This window comes from Salmo salar, chromosome 07, assembly GCF_965601325.2.
Source record: "Salmo salar chromosome 07, fSalSal1, whole genome shotgun sequence".
NCBI lineage: Eukaryota > Metazoa > Chordata > Actinopteri > Salmoniformes > Salmonidae > Salmo > Salmo salar.
Genome location: NC_138297.1, coordinates 59,847,501 through 59,871,500, shown reverse-complemented (window position 1 = coordinate 59,871,500; position 24,000 = coordinate 59,847,501). Strand labels below are relative to the sequence as shown.

General features: G+C 42.9%; 1 protein-coding gene across 3 annotated transcripts in view; it reads right to left on the bottom strand.

The window, feature by feature from the left end:
- Positions 1-24,000, bottom strand: part of LOC106609762 (plexin-A4) — a 491,160-nt gene that overhangs the window by 96,818 nt on the left and 370,342 nt on the right. For 2 of the 3 annotated variants that reach the window (XM_082977797.1, XM_082977795.1), the window contains exons 10-11: positions 9,036-9,257; positions 6,029-6,125 (exon numbers count right to left, since the gene is read on the bottom strand). In XM_082977797.1, the coding sequence (XP_082833923.1) occupies positions 6,029-6,125; positions 9,036-9,257 (319 nt within the window). The remainder of the gene's footprint in view (positions 1-6,028; positions 6,126-9,035; positions 9,258-24,000) is intronic. The other variant, XM_082977796.1, reaches the window with a different exon arrangement.

Below are 24,000 nucleotides of genomic sequence, written 5' to 3'. Positions count from 1 at the left end.
TTAAAATGCTAGCCTTCATGATGGATACTGCTAAATGTGGGTGAGAACTGTTCAGAACAGGTATATCAATCACAGTCAGCATTTTAGTATTTCCAGAACATGGACAGTATTGGAATCATATTGCGGAAAGCATCATTTGTTGATACTGTATCTCTGTCCCTTGTTCTGTCTCAATCCTTCTCTCTTGCTTATGTCTCACTCCCTCTCCCCCCCATCTCTTTCTCTATCTCCCTCTCTCTTTCCCCCTCCCTCCCCCCTCTCTCTCTTCCTCCCTCCCTCCCTTCCTCTCTCTCTCTTCATCCCTCCCTTCCTCTCTTTCTCTCTCTCTTCCTCTCTCGCCCTCTCTCTTTTCCTATCTCTCGCTCTCTCCTTCTCTCTCTCATTTAGCTCCTGCCACCAGAAGCTTCTTGCCTCTGCTCATCCACTAGTTTAACATTTAGTCTCCATGGAAACCGGACAGGTTTTTAATTGCCATTAGATGCTTGTGTGATTTGTCCATCAAATGATGCCTCCAGAGTAGCCTTTTCCCCGGGTAGCTAGCGGGAGAGAAGAGGAGGAGGAATTAATCTTTAACTCTCACTCTCTCTCTCCCTCTCGCTCTCCCCGTCTCTCCACGGAAACAAAATGTTTCTATATATCCATTCAAATGTGAACACAAATGTGAGCGCAAATAAATCTAATTGCAAAGCCAGCGAGGTGCAGTTAATCATTGTCATTAGTAATTATATTTGTACTGTATGGGTTTAAACCAACTAGTACCATCATGCTCTTTAGTCCTTGTACATATGTAATATACAGTTGAAGTCGGAAGTTTACATACACCTTAGCCAAATACATTTAAACTTAGTTTTTCACAATTCCTGACATTTACTCCTAGTAAAAATCCCCGATCTTAGGTCAGTTAGGATCAACACTTTATTTTAAGAATGTGAAATGTCAGAATAATAGAGAGAATGATTTGTTTTCTAATTCTTTCATCACATTCCCAGTGGGTCAAAAGTTTACATACACTCAATTAGTATTTGGTAGCATTGCCTTTAAATTGTTTAACTTGGGTCAAATGTTTTGGGTAGCCTTCCACAAGCTTCCCACAATAAGTTGGGTGCATTTTGGCCCATTCCTCCTGACAGAGCTGGTGTAACTGAGTCAGGTTTGTTGGCCTCCTTGCTCGCACAGGCTTTTTCAGTTCTGCCCACAAATTTTCTATAGGATTGAGGTCAGGGCTTTGTGATGGCCACTCCAATACCTTCACTTTGTTGTCCTTAAGCCATTTTGCCACAACTTTGGAGTATGCTTGGGGTCATTGTCCATTTGGAAGACCCATTTGCGACCAAGCTTTAACTTCCAGACCGATGTCTTGAGATGTTACTTCAATATATCCACATAATTTTCCTACCTCATGATGCCATCTATTTTGTAAAGGGCACCAGGCCCTCCTGCACAAAAGCACCCCCACAACATGATGCTGCCACTCCCGTGCTTCACGGTTGGGATGGTGTTCTTCGGCTTGCAAGCGTCCCCCCTTTTCCTCCAAACATAACGATGGTCATCATGGCCAAACAGTTCTATTTTTGTTTCATCAGACCAGAGGACATTTCTCCAAAAAGTACGATCTTTGTCCCTATGTGCAGTTGCAAACCGTAGTCTGGCTTTTTAATGGCGGTTTTGAAGCAGTGGCTTCTTCCTTGCAGAGCGGCCATTCAGGTTATGTCGATATAGGACTCGTTTTACTGTGGATATAGATACATTTGTGCCTGTTTCTTCCAGCATCTTCACAAGGTCCTTTGCTGTTGTTCTGGGATTGATTTGCACTTTTCATAGCAAAGTCCGTTCATCTCTAGGAGACAGAACGCGTCCCCTTCATGAGCGGTACAACGGCTGCGTGGTCCCCATGGTGTTTATACTTGTGTACTATTGTTTGTACAGATGAACGTGGTACCTTCAGGCATTTGGAAATTGCTCCCAAGGATGAACCTGACTTGTGGAGGTCTACAATTTTTTTCTGAGGTCTTGGCTGATTTCTTTTGATTTTCCCATGATGTCAAGCAAAGAGGCACTAAGTTTTAAGGTAGGCCTTGTAACACATCCACAGGTACACCTCCAATTGACTCAAATTATGTAAATTAGCCTATCAGAAGCTTCTAAAGCCATGACATAATTTTCTGGAATTTTCCAAGCTGTTTAAAGGCACAGTCAACTTAGTGTATGTAAACTTCTGACCCACTGGAATTGTGATACAGTAAATTATAAGTGAAATAATCTGTCTGTAAACAATTGTTGGAAAAATTACTTGTGTCATGCACAAAGTAGATGTCCTAACCGACTTGCCAAAACTATAGTTTGTTAACAAGAAATTTGTGGAGTGGTTGAAAAACGAGTTTTAATGACTCCAACCTAAGTGTATGTAAACCTCCGACTTCAACTCTGTATCTATGTTTTCTTTATCGCTTTGGTATTATTTTCACAAGTATGTGTTCAAATTTCACAACTCTTAGTACAAAACTCAAAACAGATCATCAAAAAGGCTGTTTGTTCAAAACTTAAAGTACATTTTCATTTGACTAAGTACAACACAAAAAATCTGTAACTTTTTCACCAAACCTAATCAGTGTAGAAATACCTTTCATAGAAAGTAATTGCCGTTGACAATGCAATGCTCATTATACGTTTCATTTGATTATCTTCTCATTATTTTGTTTAAATACATTTGACCATCACTTAATCCAACTGTGTTTAATGGTTAGTCACTTAACCATTTGGTAAACCTATTGATTTAAACTGGTTTATCTACTATACATTGGTTTTGAGAACAACAGAAAAAAAATGGTGTTTTGTAAAGTATAAACATCTAAAATACATGTATCATACATGATAACCATACATAATGACTAGACATTATTGCTAATTGATTCCACATAGTGATAACCACAATGGTCACCATTTAATAGGGGGTGTGTGAACACTTGATATTTCTTTCAACATGGAGCAGATAGACAGCAAGGGAGAAGAAGATATCAAAGAGCTCGTGGACAAGGGGCCCGTCAGAGAGTTGGGCATGTGCCCCATCAAAGAGGTCAAAGAGGTGGACATGGGCCCCGTCAGAGGTCAAAGAGGTGGACATGGGCCCCGTCAGAGGTCAAAGAGGTGGACATGGGCCCCGTCAGAGGTCAAAGAGGTGGACATGGGCCCCGTCAGAGGTCAAAGAGGTGGACATGGACACCGTCAGAGGTCAAAGAGGTGGGCATGGACACCGTCAAAGAGGTGGACATCAGAGAGAGGGAGGCAGACGGCAGGGAACTGTTGTGTCTAATGAAGTCCGGTCTATCGTTGTTGGCCATGTGGTAAACAGATGTCTTACCATGGCAGAGGCTGACAGATTAGTTCACCCCAATCTGAAAAGATCAACTGTCAATTCGATCATGAGAACAATTTACCAAGAAAAGCGGTATGTCTGCAGGATATGCACTATGCTTTACCATTACATTTACAGTCAATTACATATTGTAAAGCATGTAAATTCACAAAACATGTTCCAGTATTATCAGTGTGATCTATTGACAGTATACTCTGTTCTACTGTCAGACTTGGCAGAAGACCCCATGGTGGTGGTCATGGCCGTGTGCTGACCAACAAGCAGTAGTGGGCAGTGGTGGAATGGTGACGGCCAGGAATGACATATGGCTGTCCGAAATAAAGCAGGCCATTGTGGAGAATGATGACACCTTTACCAACGTGGCATCCATCAGTCTACCAACAATCACCTGCCATTTGAAGAGGCTCCAGGCATCTATGGAACACGTTTACCTGGTGCCTTTGGAGAGAAACAACGACCGGGTGAAACAACTGCGGGCCGAGTATGTTCAGGTACAGCACTATATACTGTATTACTGTTACTATTAATGTACATGCTACTTCACAATATCATATTGGAACTATAAAAATACTATAAAAATAACTAACCCAAATATATTTTTAGAGGGTGATGGTGCTTAATGCTGCTGTGAACCATCACAAGTATATCTTTGTTGATGAAGCGGGCTTCAACCTGGCCAAAACTCGGCGCCATGGGCGGAACCTCACCGGCCAGGATATTTGTTCAGGACGGAGGTGGGCGATCACCATCCCCAAGCGTGCCACCCTCCTTCTGGCCATGGATGAGGCATGCAGATACATCACCGCAGACCAATGTCAGGCTTGGAATCACCAGGCCAAAAGGTATTTCCCGCGGTGCATGAACAATGAGGACATTCACTGTGATGTGGATGACAATTTATGGCCAAATGCTCAGAATGGAAAGGGAACAAGACAAGGTAGATGCAAATTATTGCATGCTAAACGTCATGTCTTATTTTCATTCATTTAATTTGTTTCATTTTTATGTCTTACATGTGATTACAGACAGTACACCTGCAATTATATCTGAAAAATAACATGTTTTTGTTCCATGAATGATTGTAGAGGATGTCTTCATTGATCACACTTTTGATTACACATTGAATCGATATTATGGAAATTATAGATTTTTGGTCAATTTTGTTGGGTAATGTAAGTATATTGCCTAATGTTAAAACTACTAAATTTAAAATATAATATTATGTTATGTTTTGGTGATTAAACCAATGCTCTCATTACATTTCACAATAAACGTATATTTTGAATCAACGGTTGTGTGGTGAGAGCTGTTTACAATCCAAATGAATGCACAATGACAGGTTTTGAATGAAAGACTGGCTGCCTTACAAGTGTGACCAGTTTAGAGTTTTGTACTAAGAGTTGTGAAAATAGTATCAAAGTGATAACAGAAGACTGTATTAACCATTACTAGATAGATAGATAGATAGATAGATAGATAGATAGATAGATAGATAGATAGATAGATAGATAGATAGATAGATAGATAGATAGATAGATAGATAGATAGATAGATAGATAGATAGATAGATAGATAGATAGTCACTGTTAGTATAGCATATTGAATATTCTCTTTTAGTGTATGCGTGTGTGGTCTGTGGTAATATGCTGCCGGGCAGAGGGAGACAACTGACAGAGGAAGGTGTGAAGCTAACAAGCACCACAGAGGAAGGCGTGAAGCTAACAAGCACCACAGAGGAAGTTGTGAAGCTAACAAGGACCACAGAGAAAGGCGTGAAGCTAACAAGCACCACAGAGAAAGGCGTGAAGCTAACAAGCACCACAGAGAAAGGCGTGAAGCTAACAAGCACCACAGAGAAAGGCGTGAAGCTAACAAGCACCACAGAGAAAGGCGTGAAGCTAACAAGCACCACAGAGGAAGGTGTGAAGCTAACAAGCACCACAGAGGAGACGAGAGAGAGATGGAGAGAGAGGGAGGGAGAGAAACGAGAGAGAGAGAGAGAGAGAGAGAGAGAGAAAGGAGAGATGAGAGAGAGGGGGAGAGAGCGACAGAGTGAGGGAGAGGAAAGAGATGGCGACTGGAGAGATGGAAAAAGGCAAGAGGACGTGGCGAGTCGAGCGGTGTGAAGCTAACGAGGTGAACAGAAGGATGGAGAAGGGAGGAAGAGAGAGAGAAACAGAGAGAGAAACAGAGAGAGAGAGAGAAACAGAGAAAGAAACAGAGAGAGAGAGGAGAGAGAGAAAGGAGAGAGGGAGAGAGGGAGAGGGAAAGAGATGGCGACTGGAGAGATGGAAAAAGGGAAGAGGACGTGGCAAGACGAGCGGTGTGAAGCTAACGAAGTGAACAGAAGGAGGGAAAAGGGAGGTAGAGAGAGAGAGAGCAGAGGGAAATTAGGTGTGAGAGATGGAGAGTAAGGGAGAGAAAGAGAGGGAGATGAGAGAAGAGGCAAAGTTATAACCAGACGCCGCCGCCCACCGCAGCAAAGTAATGCCACTTCTGTGTCTGTGCCGGTGTCAGGGGGATGGATACCGCCGCAACTGCCCGCCTGTTGCCATGGAGACCAGCTACACAGGCAACTGCGGTGATCGGGTGGGGTGTGTGTGGATGTGTGTGTGTGGGTGTGTGGCGGGGGGGGGGGGGGGGGGGGGTCCTGACCTTTATTGTCAGCGGGGTTGTCAATGCTGAAGTCTCCGTTCCAGATGACCGTCAGGTCCACAGGAAGGCTGCTCATCTCCATCCCATCATATGAGTACTGTTGTCGCCATGGGGACCCAGAGAGGGGGAGATGGGGGGTTGAGATGGAGAGAAAGGAGGAGAGAACGAGGAGAGAGAGAAAAGGGGAGAGAGAGAGAGAGAGAGGGGGGGTAGAGGAAAAGGCATTTGAAGAGCAGAAGTACTGTGAACACTCAAGCCAGGTAGAGTACATCTTCACAGACAACTACGTATCAAAGCTAGTCAGAGTGTTTGAGACACTCCCATTCAACAGTAGCATATCATATTAGCATATCATTCAGCATAGAAACCCTTTCATTGGGAGTCTTTCATTTCATACCAACCATTGTTCCAGAACTGAATGACACATAATAGTATTGCTGAGGGAAGCTGGAATTTAGAGAGGGTATTTAAACTCATCAAGGCTCTGTGCACATGTACAATAAGAGACATATCCTTGGGCATGGAGGACTGGTTCCAGACAGTGTACTGTAGGTACTAGCTCCATAGTACTGATTACAAGAAATGAGGAACCTGTATTGAGATTCTACAGTCAATGTCTCTCCAGACAGACCTGAGATAGAGTTGTGCATCTTCTCACTTTCACAAATAACTTCAAATATGTCTCTGACCAACTCTCTCGCTATCTCTCTCCGAATGATCTTCTTGACGGTAACCAGTCAGGCTTCAAGACGGGTCACTCAAACGCGACTGCTCTTCTCTGTGTGATGGAGACACTCCGCACTGCCAAAGCTGACTCTCTCTCTCCTCTTCTCATCCTCCTAGATGTATCCTCTGCCTTCGACACCATGCACCATCAGATCCTCCTCTCCAGCCTCTCAGGGCTGGGTGTCTCAGGCTCTGCACACTCTTGGATTGCATCCTAGTTGGCAGGCCACTCCTACCAGGTGACGTGGAGAGGATCTGCACCACATACTCTCACTACTCACTACTGGTGTCCCCCAGGGCATGGTTCTAGGCCCTCTCCTCTTCTATCTATAGCCGAAGTCACTGGGCTCTGTCATATCCTCACATGGTCTCTTCTATCATTGCTATGTGGATGACACTCAACTACTTTTCTCCTTCCCCCCTTCTTCACCCAGGTGGTGACATGCATCTCTGCGTGATTGGCAGATATCTCAGCTTGGACGTCGGCCCACCACCTCAAGCTCAACCTCGACAAGACAGAGCTGCTCTTCATCCCACGGAAGGCCTCTCTGCTCCAAGACTTCACCATCACGGTTTACAACTCCACGGTGTCCCCCTCCCAGAGTGCAAAGAACCTTGGCATGACCCTGGACAACACCCTGTCATTCACTGCAAACACCAAAGCAGTGACTCGCTCCTGCAGGTCATGCTCCTCAACATCCGTAGAGTACGAGCCTACCTCACAGAGTACGAGTCATCTCCCATCTGGACTACCACAACTGTTGGCTGGGCTCCCCGCTTGTGCCATCAAACCCCTGCAATTTATCCAGAATACTGCAGCCTGCCTGGTGTTCAACATTCCAATGTTCTCCCACGTCACCCCGCTTCTCTGCACTCTCCACTGGCTTCCAGTCGAAGCTCACATCCACTACAAGACCAGCAGCAAGAGGAACTGCCCCTCCCTACCGAAATATATATATTTTTTGTGAACTAACACTCGCACTTAACTTTGCTTATAGCTACTGTGATACACTACATGCCTGAAAGTATGTGGACATCTGCTCGTCGAACATCTCATTCCAAAATCATGGGCATTCATTTGGAGTTGGTCCCTCCTTTACTGCTATAACAGCCTCCACTCTTCTGGAAAGGCTTTCCACTAGATGTTGGGACATTGCTGCGGGGACTTGCTTCCATTCAGCCACAAGAACATTAGTGAAGTCGAGCACTGATGTTGGGCGAGTAGGCCTGGCCAGCAGTCGGTGTTCCAATTCATCCCAAAGGTGTTCGATGGGGTTGAAGTCAGGGCTCTGTGCAGGCCAGTCAAATTCTTCCACAGCGATCTCAACAAACCATTTCTGTATGGACCTCGCTTTGTGCACGGGGGCATTGTCATGCTGAAACAGGAAAGGGCCTTCCCCAAACTGTTGCCACAAAGTTGGAAGCACAAACTCGTCTAGAATGTCATTGTATGTTGTAGCATTAAGATTTCCCTTCGCTGGAACTAAAACAGCCCCAGACCATTATTCCTCCTCCACCAAACTTTACAGTTGGCACTATGCATTCGGACAGGTAGCGTTCTCCTGGCATCCGCCAAATCTATATTAATCCATTGGACTGGCAGATGGTGAAGTGTGATTCATGCTCGGCCATGGAAACCCATTTCATGAAGCTCCCGATGAACAGTTATTATGCTGAAGTTGCTTCCAGAGGCAGTTTGGAACTCGGGAGGGAGTGTTGCAACCGAGGACAGACGATTTTTACTCACTATGCATTTCAGCACTCGACAGTCCCGTTCTGTGAGCTTGTGTGGCCTACCACTTTGTGGCTGAGCTGTTGTTGCTCCTAGACGTTTCCACTTCACAATAACAGCACAGCAACTGACTTGTTGGAAAGGTGGCATCCTATGACGGTGCCACGTTGAAAGTCACTGAGATCTTCAGTAAGGCAATTCTACTGCCAATGTTTGTCTATGTAGATTGCATGGTTGTGTGCATGATTTTATACACCTGTCAGCAACAGTTGTGGCTGAAATAGCCAAATTCACTAATTTGAAGTGGTGTCCACATACTTTTGTATATTTTGTGCATGTGGTTGTACCACCTAGCTATCTTAAGATGAATGCACTAACTGTATGTCGCTTAGTGACTAAAAGGTCAATGTAAATATCAAATACATCCCTTCCAACATGCCTTATATCCCCAATTTCCATTCATTGTGTACACCTAAACACACACATACACAAACTTCCCTATTCATCCCGTTTACACCCCCAACACACACCATCACCCCCTATACTCACCGAGGTGTTCTGGCACTGAACACAGCTGCTGTTGAAGCGGAGTGCGGGCACCCGCTGCTCCACGCCCTGGATGGTGAGCAGACACTCATAGCCCCTCTGTCCTGACTGTGGCTGGGGAAGGTTCTTGGCCCGCAGGGTGATGGGCTTCACCACGTTGACCGGAACCAGAATGCGCTCGGTGGGCAGCAGCTGGGGACACTCCTGTAAAAGCCACAGGGAGAGCTGGTCAGGAGGACCAAAACGACAGGAGCCAGACGTCAACAGTGTGTTACTCCCAATACACACTTGTTTCACACTGTGGAATTTGGCATTGTTTACTTTATTCGTGGTTGTCAAGAGAGAAAACGTCAACAAGAAGTATTGACTATGTTATGATATTTTGGGTTATACTTTGAGGTCAACATCATACCGTATCGGCCATTCTAGGACAATAGTGAACCTACGTCCGAGTAGGGTTCAACCCTGTAGAAATCTCCCGACAGGCCCAAGTCACTCCTCACATCCAGTTAGTGTTGGTTACCTCTAGTGGTTGGGTAGTTATATCTGGTAGAGTTAGTGTTGGTTACCTCTAGTGGTTGGGTAGTTATAGATGGTAGAGTTAGTGTTGGTTACCTCTAGTGGTTGGGTAGTTATATCTGGTAGAGTTAGTGTTGGTTACCTCTAGTGGTTGGGTAGTTATAGATGGTAGAGTTAGTGTTGGTTACCTCTAGTGGTTGGGTAGTTATATCTGGTAGAGTTAGTGTTGGTTACCTCTAGTGGTTGGGTAGTTATATCTGGTAGAGTTAGTGTTGGTTACCTCTAGTTGTTGGGTAGTTATAGATGGTAGAGTTAGTGTTGGTTACCTCAGTGGTTGGGTAGTTATAGATGGTAGAGTTAGTGTTGGTTACCTCTAGTGGTTGGGTAGTTATAGATGGTAGAGTTAGTGTTGGTTACCTCTAGTGGTTGGGTAGTTATAGATGGTAGAGTTAGTGTTGGTTGTCTATTGGTTGGGTAGTTATAGATGGTAGAGTTAGTGTTGGTTACCTCTAGTGGTTGGGTAGTTATATCTGGTAGAGTTAGTGTTGGTTACCTCTAGTGGTTGGGTAGTTATAGATGGTAGAGTTAGTGTAGTTACCTCTAGTGGTTGGGTAGTTATATCTGGTAGAGTTAGTGTTGGTTACCTCTAGTGGTTGGGTAGTTATAGATGGTAGAGTTAGTGTTGGTTGTCTATTGGTTGGGTAGTTATAGATGGTAGAGTTAGTGTTGGTTACCTCTAGTGGTTGGGTAGTTATATCTGGTAGAGTTAGTGTTGGTTACCTCTAGTGGTTGGGTAGTTATATCTGGTAGAGTTAGTGTTGGTTACCTCTAGTGGTTGGGTAGTTATAGATGGTAGAGTTAGTGTTGGTTACCTCTAATGGTTGGGTAGTTATATCTGGTAGAGTTAGTGTTGGTTACCTCTAGTGGTTGGGTAGTTATATCTGGTAGAGTTAGTGTTGGTTACCTCTAGTGGTTGGGTAGTTATAGATGGTAGAGTTAGTGTTGGTTACCTCTAGTGGTTGGGTAGTTATAGATGGTAGAGTTAGTGTTGGTTACCTCTAGTGGTTGGGTAGTTATATCTGGTAGAGTTAGTGTTGGTTAACTCTAGTGGTTGGGTAGTTATAGATGGTAGAGTTAGTGTTGGTTACCTCTAGTGGTTGGGTAGTTATAGATGGTAGAGTTAGTGTTGGTTACCTCTAGTGGTTGGGTAGTTATAGATGGTAGAGTTAGTGTTGGTTACCTCTAGTGGTTGGGTAGTTATAGATGGTAGAGTTAGTGTTGGTTACCTCTAGTGGTTGGGTAGTTATAGCTGGTAGAGTTAGTGTTGGTTACCTCTAGTGGTTGGGTAGTTATATCTGTAGAGTTAGTGTTGGTTACCTCTAGTGGTTGGGTAGTTATAGATGGTAGAGTTAGTGGAGTTACCTCTAGTGGTTGGGTAGTTATATCTGGTAGAGTTAGTGTTGGTTACCTCTAGTGGTTGGGTAGTTATATCTGGTAGAGTTAGTGTTGGTTACCTCTAGTGGTTGGGTAGTTATATCTGGTAGAGTTAGTGTTGGTTACCTCTAGTGGTTGGGTAGTTATATCTGGTAGAGTTAGTGTTGGTTACCTCTAGTGGTTGGGTAGTTATATCTGGTAGAGTTAGTGTTGGTTACCTCTAGTGGTTGGGTAGTTATAGATGGTAGAGTTAGTGTTGGTTACCTCTAGTGGTTGGGTAGTTATAGATGGTAGAGTTAGTGTTGGTTGTCTAGTGGTTGGGTAGTTATAGATGGTAGAGTTAGTGTTGGTTACCTCTAGTGGTTGGGTAGTTATATCTGGCAGAGTTAGTGTTGGTTACCTCTAGTGGTTGGGTAGTTATATCTGGTAGAGTTAGTGTTGGTTACCTCTAGTGGTTGGGTAGTTATATCTGGTAGAGTTGGTGTTGGTTACCTCTAGTGGTTGGGTAGTTATATCTGGTAGAGTTAGTGTTGGTTACCTCTAGTGGTTGGGTAGTTATATCTGGTAGAGTTAGTGTTGGTTACCTCTAGTGGTTGGGTAGTTATAGATGGTAGAGTTAGTGTTGGTTGTCTAGTGGTTGGGTAGTTATAGATGGTAGAGTTAGTGTTGGTTGTCTAGTGGTTGGGTAGTTATAGATGGTAGAGTTAGTGTTGGTTACCTCTAGTGGTTGGGTAGTTATATCTGGTAGAGTTAGTGTTGGTTACCTCTAGTGGTTGGGTAGTTATATCTGGTAGAGTTAGTGTTGGTTACCTCTAATGGTTGGGTAGTTATAGATGGTAGAGTTAGTGTTGGTTACCTCTAGTGGTTGGGTAGTTATATCTGGTAGAGTTAGTGTAGGTTACCTCTAGTGGTTGGGTAGTTATATCTGGTAGAGTTAGTGTTGGTTACCTCTAGTGGTTGGGTAGTTATATCTGGTAGAGTTAGTGTTGGTTACCTCTAGTGGTTGGGTAGTTATATCTGGTAGAGTTAGTGTTGGTTACCTCTAGTGGTTGGGTAGTTATATCTGGTAGAGTTAGTGTTGGTTACCTCTAGTGGTTGGGTAGTTATATCTGGTAGAGTTAGTGTTGGTTGTCTCTAGTGGTTGGGTAGTTATAGATGGTAGAGTTAGTGTTAGTTACCTCTAGTGGTTGGGTAGTTATATCTGGTAGAGTTAGTGTAGGTTACCTCTAGTGGTTGGGCAGATATAGATGGTAGAGTTAGTGTTGGTTACCTCTAGTGGTTGGGTAGTTATAGATGGTAGAGTTAGTGTTGGTTACCTCTAGTGGTTGGGTAGTTATAGATGGTAGAGTTAGTGTTGGTTACCTCTAGTGGTTGGGTAGTTATAGATGGTAGAGTTAGTGTTGGTTACCTCTAGTGGTTGGGTAGTTATAGATGGTAGAGTTAGTGTTGGTTACCTCTAGTGGTTGGGTAGTTATATCTGGTAGAGTTAGTGTTGGTTGTCTCTAGTGGTTGGGTAGTTATAGATGGTAGAGTTAGTGTTGGTTACCTCTAGTGGTTGGGTAGTTATAGATGGTAGAGTTAGTGTTGGTTGTCTATTGGTTGGGTAGTTATAGATGGTAGAGTTAGTGTTGGTTACCTCTAGTGGTTGGGTAGTTATATCTGGTAGAGTTAGTGTTGGTTACCTCTAGTGGTTGGGTAGTTATAGATGGTAGAGTTAGTGTAGTTACCTCTAGTGGTTGGGTAGTTATATCTGGTGGAGTTAGTGTTGGTTACCTCTAGTGGTTGGGTAGTTATAGATGGTAGAGTTAGTGTTGGTTGTCTATTGGTTGGGTAGTTATAGATGGTAGAGTTAGTGTTGGTTACCTCTAGTGGTTGGGTAGTTATAGATGGTAGAGTTAGTGTTGGTTACCTCTAGTGGTTGGGTAGTTATAGATGGTAGAGTTAGTGTAGTTACCTCTAGTGGTTGGGTAGTTATATCTGGTAGAGTTAGTGTTGGTTACCTCTAGTGGTTGGGTAGTTATAGATGGTAGAGTTAGTGTTGGTTGTCTATTGGTTGGGTAGTTATAGATGGTAGAGTTAGTGTTGGTTACCTCTAGTGGTTGGGTAGTTATATCTGGTAGAGTTAGTGTTGGTTACCTCTAGTGGTTGGGTAGTTATATCTGGTAGAGTTAGTGTTGGTTACCTCTAGTGGTTGGGTAGTTATAGATGGTAGAGTTAGTGTTGGTTACCTCTAATGGTTGGGTAGTTATATCTGGTAGAGTTAGTGTTGGTTACCTCTAGTGGTTGGGTAGTTATATCTGGTAGAGTTAGTGTTGGTTACCTCTAGTGGTTGGGTAGTTATAGATGGTAGAGTTAGTGTTGGTTACCTCTAGTGGTTGGGTAGTTATAGATGGTAGAGTTAGTGTTGGTTACCTCTAGTGGTTGGGTAGTTATATCTGGTAGAGTTAGTGTTGGTTGTCTAGTGGTTGGGTAGTTATAGATGGTAGAGTTAGTGTTGGTTACCTCTAGTGGTTGGGTAGTTATAGATGGTAGAGTTAGTGTTGGTTGTCTAGTGGTTGGGTAGTTATAGATGGTAGAGTTAGTGTTGGTTGTCTAGTGGTTGGGTAGTTATAGATGGTAGAGTTAGTGTTGGTTACCTCTAGTGGTTGGGTAGTTATATCTGGTAGAGTTAGTGTAGGTTACCTCTAGTGGTTGGGTAGTTATATCTGGTAGAGTTAGTGTTGGTTACCTCTAGTGGTTGGGTAGTTATATCTGGTAGAGTTAGTGTTGGTTACCTCTACTGGTTGGGTAGTTATATCTGGTAGAGTTAGTGTTGGTTACCTCTAGTGGTTGGGTAGTTATATCTGGTAGAGTTAGTGTTGGTTACCTCTAGTGGTTGGGTAGTTATATCTGGTAGAGTTAGTGTTGGTTGTCTCTAGTGGTTGGGTAGTTATAGATGGTAGAGTTAGTGTTAGTTACCTCTAGTGGTTGGGTAGTTATATCTGGTAGAGTTAGTGTAGGTTACCTCTAGTGGTTGGGTAGATATAGATGGTAGAGTTAGTGTTGGTTACCTCTAGTGGTTGGGTAGTTATAGATGGTAGAGTTAGTGTTGGTTACCTCTAGTGGTTGGGTAGTTATATCTGGTAGAGTTAGTGTTGGTTGTCTCTAGTGGTTGGGTAGTTATAGATGGTAGAGTTAGTGTTGGTTACCTCTAGTGGTTGGATAGTTATATCTGGTAGAGTTAGTGTTGATTGTCTCTAGTGGTTGGGTAGTTATAGATGGTAGAGTTAGTGTTGGTTACCTCTAGTGGTTGGGTAGTTATAGATGGTAGAGTTAGTGTTGGTTGTCTATTGGTTGGGTAGTTATAGATGGTAGAGTTAGTGTTGGTTACCTCTAGTGGTTGGGTAGTTATATCTGGTAGAGTTAGTGTTGGTTACCTCTAGTGGTTGGGTAGTTATAGATGGTAGAGTTAGTGTAGTTACCTCTAGTGGTTGGGTAGTTATATCTGGTAGAGTTAGTGTTGGTTACCTCTAGTGGTTGGGTAGTTATAGATGGTAGAGTTAGTGTTGGTTGTCTATTGGTTGGGTAGTTATAGATGGTAGAGTTAGTGTTGGTTACCTCTAGTGGTTGGGTAGTTATATCTGGTAGAGTTAGTGTTGGTTACCTCTAGTGGTTGGGTAGTTATATCTGGTAGAGTTAGTGTTGGTTACCTCTAGTGGTTGGGTAGTTATAGATGGTAGAGTTAGTGTTGGTTACCTCTAATGGTTGGGTAGTTATATCTGGTAGAGTTAGTGTTGGTTACCTCTAGTGGTTGGGTAGTTATATCTGGTAGAGTTAGTGTTGGTTACCTCTAGTGGTTGGGTAGTTATAGATGGTAGAGTTAGTGTTGGTTACCTCTAGTGGTTGGGTAGTTATAGATGGTAGAGTTAGTGTTGGTTGTCTAGTGGTTGGGTAGTTATAGATGGTAGAGTTAGTGTTGGTTGTCTAGTGGTTGGGTAGTTATAGATGGTAGAGTTAGTGTTGGTTGTCTAGTGGTTGGGTAGTTGTAGATGGTAGAGTTAGTGTTGGTTACCTCTAGTGGTTGGGTAGTTATATCTGGTAGAGTTAGTGTTGGTTACCTCTAGTGGTTGGGTGTTTATATCTGGTAGAGTTAGTGTTGGTTACCTCTAATGGTTGGGTAGTTATAGATGGTAGAGTTAGTGTTGGTTACCTCTAGTGGTTGGGTAGTTATATCTGGTAGAGTTAGTGTAGGTTACCTCTAGTGGTTGGGTAGTTATATCTGGTAGAGTTAGTGTTGGTTACCTCTAGTGGTTGGGTAGTTATATCTGGTAGAGTTAGTGTTGGTTACCTCTAGTGGTTGGGTAGTTATATCTGGTAGAGTTAGTGTTGGTTACCTCTAGTGGTTGGGTAGTTATATCTGGTAGAGTTAGTGTTGGTTACCTCTAGTGGTTGGGTAGTTATATCTGGTAGAGTTAGTGTTGGTTGTCTCTAGTGGTTGGGTAGTTATAGATGGTAGAGTTAGTGTTAGTTACCTCTAGTGGTTGGGTAGTTATATCTGGTAGAGTTAGTGTAGGTTACCTCTAGTGGTTGGGTAGATATAGATGGTAGAGTTAGTGTTGGTTACCTCTAGTGGTTGGGTAGTTATAGATGGTAGAGTTAGTGTTGGTTACCTCTAGTGGTTGGGTAGTTATATCTGGTAGAGTTAGTGTTGGTTGTCTCTAGTGGTTGGGTAGTTATAGATGGTAGAGTTAGTGTTGGTTACCTCTAGTGGTTGGGTAGTTATATCTGGTAGAGTTAGTGTTGGTTACCTCTAGTGGTTGGGTAGTTATATCTGGTAGAGTTAGTGTTGGTTGTCTCTAGTGGTTGGGTAGTTATAGATGGTAGAGTTAGTGTTAGTTACCTCTAGTGGTTGGGTAGTTAAAGATGGTAGAGTTAGTGTTGGTTACCTCTAGTGGTTGGGTAGTTATAGATGGTAGAGTTAGTGTTGGTTACCTCTAGTGGTTGGGTAGTTATATCTGGTAGAGTTAGTGTTGGTTACCTCTAGTGGTTGGGTAGTTATATCTGGTAGAGTTAGTGTTGGTTACCTCTAGTGGTTGGGTAGTTATATCTGGTAGAGTTAGTGTTGGTTACCTCTAGTGGTTGGGTAGTTATATCTGGTAGAGTTAGTGTTGGTTACCTCTAGTGGTTGGGTAGTTATAGATGGTAGAGTTAGTGTTGGTTGTCTCTAGTGGTTGGGTAGTTATAGATGGTAGAGTTAGTGTTAGTTACCTCTAGTGGTTGGGTAGTTATATCTGGTAGAGTTAGTGTAGGTTACCTCTAGTGGTTGGGTAGATATAGATGGTAGAGTTAGTGTTGGTTACCTCTAGTGGTTGGGTAGTTATAGATGGTAGAGTTAGTGTTGGTTACCTCTAGTGGTTGGGTAGTTATATCTGGTAGAGTTAGTGTTGGTTGTCTCTAGTGGTTGGGTAGTTATAGATGGTAGAGTTAGTGTTGGTTACCTCTAGTGGTTGGGTAGTTATATCTGGTAGAGTTAGTGTTGGTTACCTCTAGTGGTTGGGTAGTTATATCTGGTAGAGTTAGTGTTGGTTGTCTCTAGTGGTTGGGTAGTTATAGATGGTAGAGTTAGTGTTAGTTACCTCTAGTGGTTGGGTAGTTAAAGATGGTAGAGTTAGTGTTGGTTACCTCTAGTGGTTGGGTAGTTATATCTGGTAGAGTTAGTGTTGGTTACCTCTAGTGGTTGGGTAGTTATATCTGGTAGAGTTAGTGTTGGTTACCTCTAGTGGTTGGGTAGTTATATCTGGTAGAGTTAGTGTTGGTTACCTCTAGTGGTTGGGTAGTTATATCTGGTAGAGTTAGTGTTGGTTACCTCTAGTGGTTGGGTAGTTATAGATGGTAGAGTTAGTGTTGGTTACCTCTAGTGGTTGGGTAGTTATAGATGGTAGAGTTAGTGTTGGTTACCTCTAGTGGTTGGGTAGTTAAAGATGGTAGAGTTAGTGTTGGTTACCTCTAGTGGTTGGGTAGTTATATCTGGTAGAGTTAGTGTTGGTTACCTCTAGTGGTTGGGTAGTTATATCTGGTAGAGTTAGTGTAGGTTACCTCTAGTGGTTGGGTAGATATAGATGGTAGAGTTAGTGTTGGTTACCTCTAGTGGTTGGGTAGTTATAGATGGTAGAGTTAGTGTTGGTTACCTCTAGTGGTTGGGTAGTTATATCTGGTAGAGTTAGTGTTGGTTGTCTCTAGTGGTTGGGTAGTTATAGATGGTAGAGTTAGTGTTGGTTACCTCTAGTGGTTGGGTAGTTATATCTGGTAGAGTTAGTGTTGGTTGTCTCTAGTGGTTGGGTAGTTATAGATGGTAGAGTTAGTGTTGGTTACCTCTAGTGGTTGGGTAGTTATAGATGGTAGAGTTAGTGTTGGTTGTCTATTGGTTGGGTAGTTATAGATGGTAGAGTTAGTGTTGGTTACCTCTAATGGTTGGGTAGTTATATCTGGTAGAGTTAGTGTTGGTTACCTCTAGTGGTTGGGTAGTTATAGATGGTAGAGTTAGTGTAGTTACCTCTAGTGGTTGGGTAGTTATATCTGGTAGAGTTAGTGTTGGTTACCTCTAGTGGTTGGGTAGTTATAGATGGTAGAGTTAGTGTTGGTTGTCTATTGGTTGGGTAGTTATAGATGGTAGAGTTAGTGTTGGTTACCTCTAGTGGTTGGGTAGTTATATCTGGTAGAGTTAGTGTTGGTTACCTCTAGTGGTTGGGTAGTTATATCTGGTAGAGTTAGTGTTGGTTACCTCTAGTGGTTGGGTAGTTATAGATGGTAGAGTTAGTGTTGGTTACCTCTAATGGTTGGGTAGTTATATCTGGTAGAGTTAGTGTTGGTTACCTCTAGTGGTTGGGTAGTTATATCTGGTAGAGTTAGTGTTGGTTACCTCTAGTGGTTGGGTAGTTATAGATGGTAGAGTTAGTGTTGGTTACCTCTAGTGGTTGGGTAGTTATAGATGGTAGAGTTAGTGTTGGTTGTCTAGTGGTTGGGTAGTTATAGATGGTAGAGTTAGTGTTGGTTGTCTAGTGGTTGGGTAGTTATAGATGGTAGAGTTAGTGTTGGTTGTCTAGTGGTTGGGTAGTTGTAGATGGTAGAGTTAGTGTTGGTTACCTCTAGTGGTTGGGTAGTTATATCTGGTAGAGTTAGTGTTGGTTACCTCTAGTGGTTGGGTGTTTATATCTGGTAGAGTTAGTGTTGGTTACCTCTAATGGTTGGGTAGTTATAGATGGTAGAGTTAGTGTTGGTTACCTCTAGTGGTTGGGTAGTTATATCTGGTAGAGTTAGTGTAGGTTACCTCTAGTGGTTGGGTAGTTATATCTGGTAGAGTTAGTGTTGGTTACCTCTAGTGGTTGGGTAGTTATATCTGGTAGAGTTAGTGTTGGTTACCTCTAGTGGTTGGGTAGTTATATCTGGTAGAGTTAGTGTTGGTTACCTCTAGTGGTTGGGTAGTTATATCTGGTAGAGTTAGTGTTGGTTACCTCTAGTGGTTGGGTAGTTATATCTGGTAGAGTTAGTGTTGGTTGTCTCTAGTGGTTGGGTAGTTATAGATGGTAGAGTTAGTGTTAGTTACCTCTAGTGGTTGGGTAGTTATATCTGGTAGAGTTAGTGTAGGTTACCTCTAGTGGTTGGGTAGATATAGATGGTAGAGTTAGTGTTGGTTACCTCTAGTGGTTGGGTAGTTATAGATGGTAGAGTTAGTGTTGGTTACCTCTAGTGGTTGGGTAGTTATATCTGGTAGAGTTAGTGTTGGTTGTCTCTAGTGGTTGGGTAGTTATAGATGGTAGAGTTAGTGTTGGTTACCTCTAGTGGTTGGGTAGTTATATCTGGTAGAGTTAGTGTTGGTTACCTCTAGTGGTTGGGTAGTTATATCTGGTAGAGTTAGTGTTGGTTGTCTCTAGTGGTTGGGTAGTTATAGATGGTAGAGTTAGTGTTAGTTACCTCTAGTGGTTGGGTAGTTAAAGATGGTAGAGTTAGTGTTGGTTACCTCTAGTGGTTGGGTAGTTATAGATGGTAGAGTTAGTGTTGGTTACCTCTAGTGGTTGGGTAGTTATAGATGGTAGAGTTAGTGTTGGTTACCTCTAGTGGTTGGGTAGTTATATCTGGTAGAGTTAGTGTTGGTTGTCTCTAGTGGTTGGGTAGTTATAGATGGTAGAGTTAGTGTTAGTTACCTCTAGTGGTTGGGTAGTTATATCTGGTAGAGTTAGTGTAGGTTACCTCTAGTGGTTGGGTAGATATAGATGGTAGAGTTAGTGTTGGTTACCTCTAGTGGTTGGGTAGTTATAGATGGTAGAGTTAGTGTTGGTTACCTCTAGTGGTTGGGTAGTTATATCTGGTAGAGTTAGTGTTGGTTGTCTCTAGTGGTTGGGTAGTTATAGATGGTAGAGTTAGTGTTGGTTACCTCTAGTGGTTGGGTAGTTATATCTGGTAGAGTTAGTGTTGGTTACCTCTAGTGGTTGGGTAGTTATATCTGGTAGAGTTAGTGTTGGTTGTCTCTAGTGGTTGGGTAGTTATAGATGGTAGAGTTAGTGTTAGTTACCTCTAGTGGTTGGGTAGTTAAAGATGGTAGAGTTAGTGTTGGTTACCTCTAGTGGTTGGGTAGTTATATCTGGTAGAGTTAGTGTTGGTTACCTCTAGTGGTTGGGTAGTTATATCTGGTAGAGTTAGTGTTGGTTACCTCTAGTGGTTGGGTAGTTATATCTGGTAGAGTTAGTGTTGGTTACCTCTAGTGGTTGGGTAGTTATATCTGGTAGAGTTAGTGTTGGTTACCTCTAGTGGTTGGGTAGTTATAGATGGTAGAGTTAGTGTTGGTTACCTCTAGTGGTTGGGTAGTTATAGATGGTAGAGTTAGTGTTGGTTACCTCTAGTGGTTGGGTAGTTAAAGATGGTAGAGTTAGTGTTGGTTACCTCTAGTGGTTGGGTAGTTATATCTGGTAGAGTTAGTGTTGGTTACCTCTAGTGGTTGGGTAGTTATATCTGGTAGAGTTAGTGTTGGTTACCTCTAGTGGTTGGGTAGTTATATCTGGTAGAGTTAGTGTTGGTTACCTCTAGTTGTTGGGTAGTTATAGATGGTAGAGTTAGTGTTGGTTACCTCAGTGGTTGGGTAGTTATATCTGGTAGAGTTAGTGTTGGTTACCTCTAGTGGTTGGGTAGTTATAGATGGTAGAGTTAGTGTTGGTTGTCTATTGGTTGGGTAGTTATAGATGGTAGAGTTAGTGTTGGTCACCTCTAGTGGTTGGGTAGTTATAGATGGTAGAGTTAGTGTTGGTTACCTCTAATGGTTGGGTAGTTATATCTGGTAGAGTTAGTGTTGGTTACCTCCAGTGGTTGGGTAGTTATATCTGGTAGAGTTAGTGTTGGTTACCTCTAGTGGTTGGGTAGTTATAGATGGTAGAGTTAGTGTTGGTTGTCTAGTGGTTGGGTAGTTATAGATGTTAGTGTTAGTTACCTCTAGTGGTTGGGTAGTTAAAGATGGTAGAGTTAGTGTTGGTTACCTCTAGTGGTTGGGTAGTTATAGATGGTAGAGTTAGTGTTGGTTACCTCTAGTGGTTGGGTAGTTAAAGATGGTAGAGTTAGTGTTGGTTACCTCTAGTGGTTGGGTAGTTATATCTGGTAGAGTTAGTGTTGGTTACCTCTAGTGGTTGGGTAGTTATATCTGGTAGAGTTAGTGTTGGTTACCTCTAGTGGTTGGGTAGTTATATCTGGTAGAGTTAGTGTTGGTTGTCTCTAGTGGTTGGGTAGTTATAGATGGTAGAGTTAGTGTTAGTTACCTCTAGTGGTTGGGTAGTTAAAGATGGTAGAGTTAGTGTTGGTTACCTCTAGTGGTTGGGTAGTTATATCTGGTAGAGTTAGTGTTGGTTACCTCTAGTGGTTGGGTAGTTATATCTGGTAGAGTTAGTGTTGGTTACCTCTAGTGGTTGGGTAGTTAGAGTAGTTACAGTCCTGATGAAGTTCTGTGTCTGTGTTGATGGGTAGAGTCTACAGTCCTGATGAAGTTCTGTGTATGTGTGGTGATGGGTAGAGTCTACAGTCCTGATGAAGTTCTGTGTATGTGTGGTGATGGGTAGAGTCTACAGTGCTGATGAAGTTCTGTGTCTGTGTGTTGATGGTTAGAGTCTACAGTCCTGATGAAGTTCTGTGTCTGTGTGTTGATGGGTAGAGTCTACAGTCCTGATGAAGTTCTGTGTCTGTGTGTTGATGGGTAGAGTCTACAGTCCTGATGAAGTTCTGTCTGTGTGTTGATGGGTAGAGTCTACAGTCCTGATGAAGTTCTGTCTGTGTGTTGATGGGTAGAGTCTACAGTCCTGATGAAGTTCTGTGTCTGTGTGTTGATGGGTAGAGTCTACAGTCCTGATGAAGTTCTGTGTCTGTGTGTTGATGGGTAGAGTCTACAGTCCTGATGAAGTTCTGTGTCTGTGTGTTGATGGGTAGAGTCTACAGTCCTGATGAAGGTCTGTGTGTTGATGGGTAGAGTCTACAGTCCTGATGAAGTTCTGTGTCTGTGTGTTGATGGGTAGAATCTACAGTCCTGATGAAGTTCTGTGTCTGTGTGTTGATGGGTAGAGTCTACAGTCCTGATGCAGTTCTGTGTCTGTGTGTTGATGGGTAGAGTCTACAGTCCTGATGAAGTTCTGTGTCTGTGTGTTGATGGGTAGAGTCTACAGTCCTGATGAAGTTCTGTGTCTGTGTGTTGATGGGTAGAGTCTACAGTCCTGATGAAGTTCTGTCTGTGTGTTGATGGGTAGAGTCTACAGTCCTGATGAAGTTCTGTGTCTGTGTGTTGATGGGTAGAGTCTACAGTCCTGATGAAGTTCTGTGTCTGTGTGTTGATGGGTAGAGTCTACAGTCCTGATGAAGTTCTGTCTGTGTGTTGATGGGTAGAGTCTACAGTCCTGATGAAGTTCTGTGTCTGTGTGTTGATGGGTAGAGTCTACAGTCCTGATGAAGTTCTGTGTCTGTGTGTTGATCGGTAGAGTCTACAGTCCTGATGAAGGTCTGTGTGTTGATGGGTAGAGTCTACAGTCCTGATGAAGTTCTGTGTCTGTGTGTTGATGGGTAGAGTCTACAGTCCTGATGAAGTTCTGTGTCTGTGTGTTGATGGGTAGAGTCTACAGTCCTGATGAAGTTCTGTCTGTGTGTTGATGGGTAGAGTCTACAGTCCTGATGAAGTTCTGTCTGTGTGTTGATGGGTAGAGTCTACAGTCCTGATGAAGTTCTGTGACTATGTGTTGATGGGTAGAGTCTACCCTCCTGATGAAGGTCTGTGTGTTGATGGGTAGAGTCTACAGTCCTGATGAAGTTCTGTGTATGTGTGTTGATGGGTAGAGTCTACAGTCCTGATGAAGTTCTGTGTCTGTGTGTTGATGGGTAGAGTCTACAGTCCTGATGAAGTTCTGTGTCTGTGTGTTGATGGTTAGAGTCTACAGTCCTGATGAAGTTCTGTGTATGTGTGGTGATGGGTAGAGTCTACAGTCCTGATGAAGTTCTGTGTCTGTGTGTTGATGGGTAGAGTCTACAGTCCTGATGAAGTTCTGTGTCTGTGTGTTGATGGGTAGAGTCTACAGTGCTGTGCATAAATATAAGTCCCATCTCCTGGTGAGACAATTTGACTTTGTTAAACTGAGGGCTCAGATTAAGAAAGAGAGGAACAGAGTGAGAACATTGGGAGAGGTAGAATGAGAAAGAGAGAACGAGGCAGATAGAATGAGGCAGAGATAATGAGAGTTACGTTATGGAGAGAGAGAGACAGAGAGAGAGACAGAGAAAGAGAGAGAGACAGAGAGAGAGAGAAAGAGAGAAAGAGAGAGACAGAGAGAGAGAAAGAGAGACAGAGAGAGAGACAGAGAGAGAGGGAGAGAAAGCAAAAGAGAGAGACAGAGAGAGAGGGAGAGAAAGCGAGAGTGACAGAGAAAGAGAGACAGCGAGAGAGAGAGGGAGAGAAAGCGAGAGAGACAGAGAGAGGGTGAGAAAGTGAGAGAGACAGAGAGAGGGTGAGAAAGTGAGAGAGACAGAGAGAGGGTGAGAAAGTGAGAGAGACAGAGAGAGAGAGAGAGAGAGAAAAGAAGGGGAGAGCAGATAAGGTGTCCTCTCATTCCTGGAGTTGAGAAGTGAAGCGGAGCCGCCACGTTGCCCGATAACACTTGTTTGAAGTTCATTAAAAACCACTTGATTGGGGTACACTGAATGACTGGCTGGCTTGCATATAAAACACATCATGACACTATTCAAAAAGTCATTATAGATAAATTACAGAGTGGCACAAATAATGTTTGCTTTACAAAACTGAGGAGATATGAATCATTTCTGTTGAAAATGGAGGAACCCTATTTTCGGATAGGTCCGGAATGGCACCCTATGTTATATACACTATAGTGCACTACACATATAGAATAAGGTGTCATTTCAGACAGAAACAAGGTGAACTGGAGGGTACGATCGGTTGTGAAGTATCTGACATCATTTGTGATATCATTTTGAATGAATCACTGAATTAAGTTGACTGTCCAAGAGGAACAATTGTGGATGTTATACACAACAAAGTCTTTGTCTGTATTCCTGTTATGGTTTCACAATAACATGACAGAGAGCTTTTAAAACATCCAATGGAAAATGACTTCAGTCTTAGTCAATAACATGGAGAGCTTTTAAAACATGATTTCATCCAATGTAAAATTAAAGTGTTGAAGTAATAACTTGAGGATGAAGATGATGTGATACACATCACCACACCTCACCATAAATAACACCACACCACAAATCACACCACACCACAAGTCACACCTCACCACAAATCACACCACAAATCACACTTCACCACAAATCACACCACACCACAAATCACACCTCACCACAAATCACACCACACCACAAATCACACCACAATTCACACCTCACCACAAATCACACCACACCACAAATCACACCACACCACAAATCACACTTCACCACAAATCACACCTCACCACAAATCACACCACACCACAAATCACACCTCACCACAAATCAC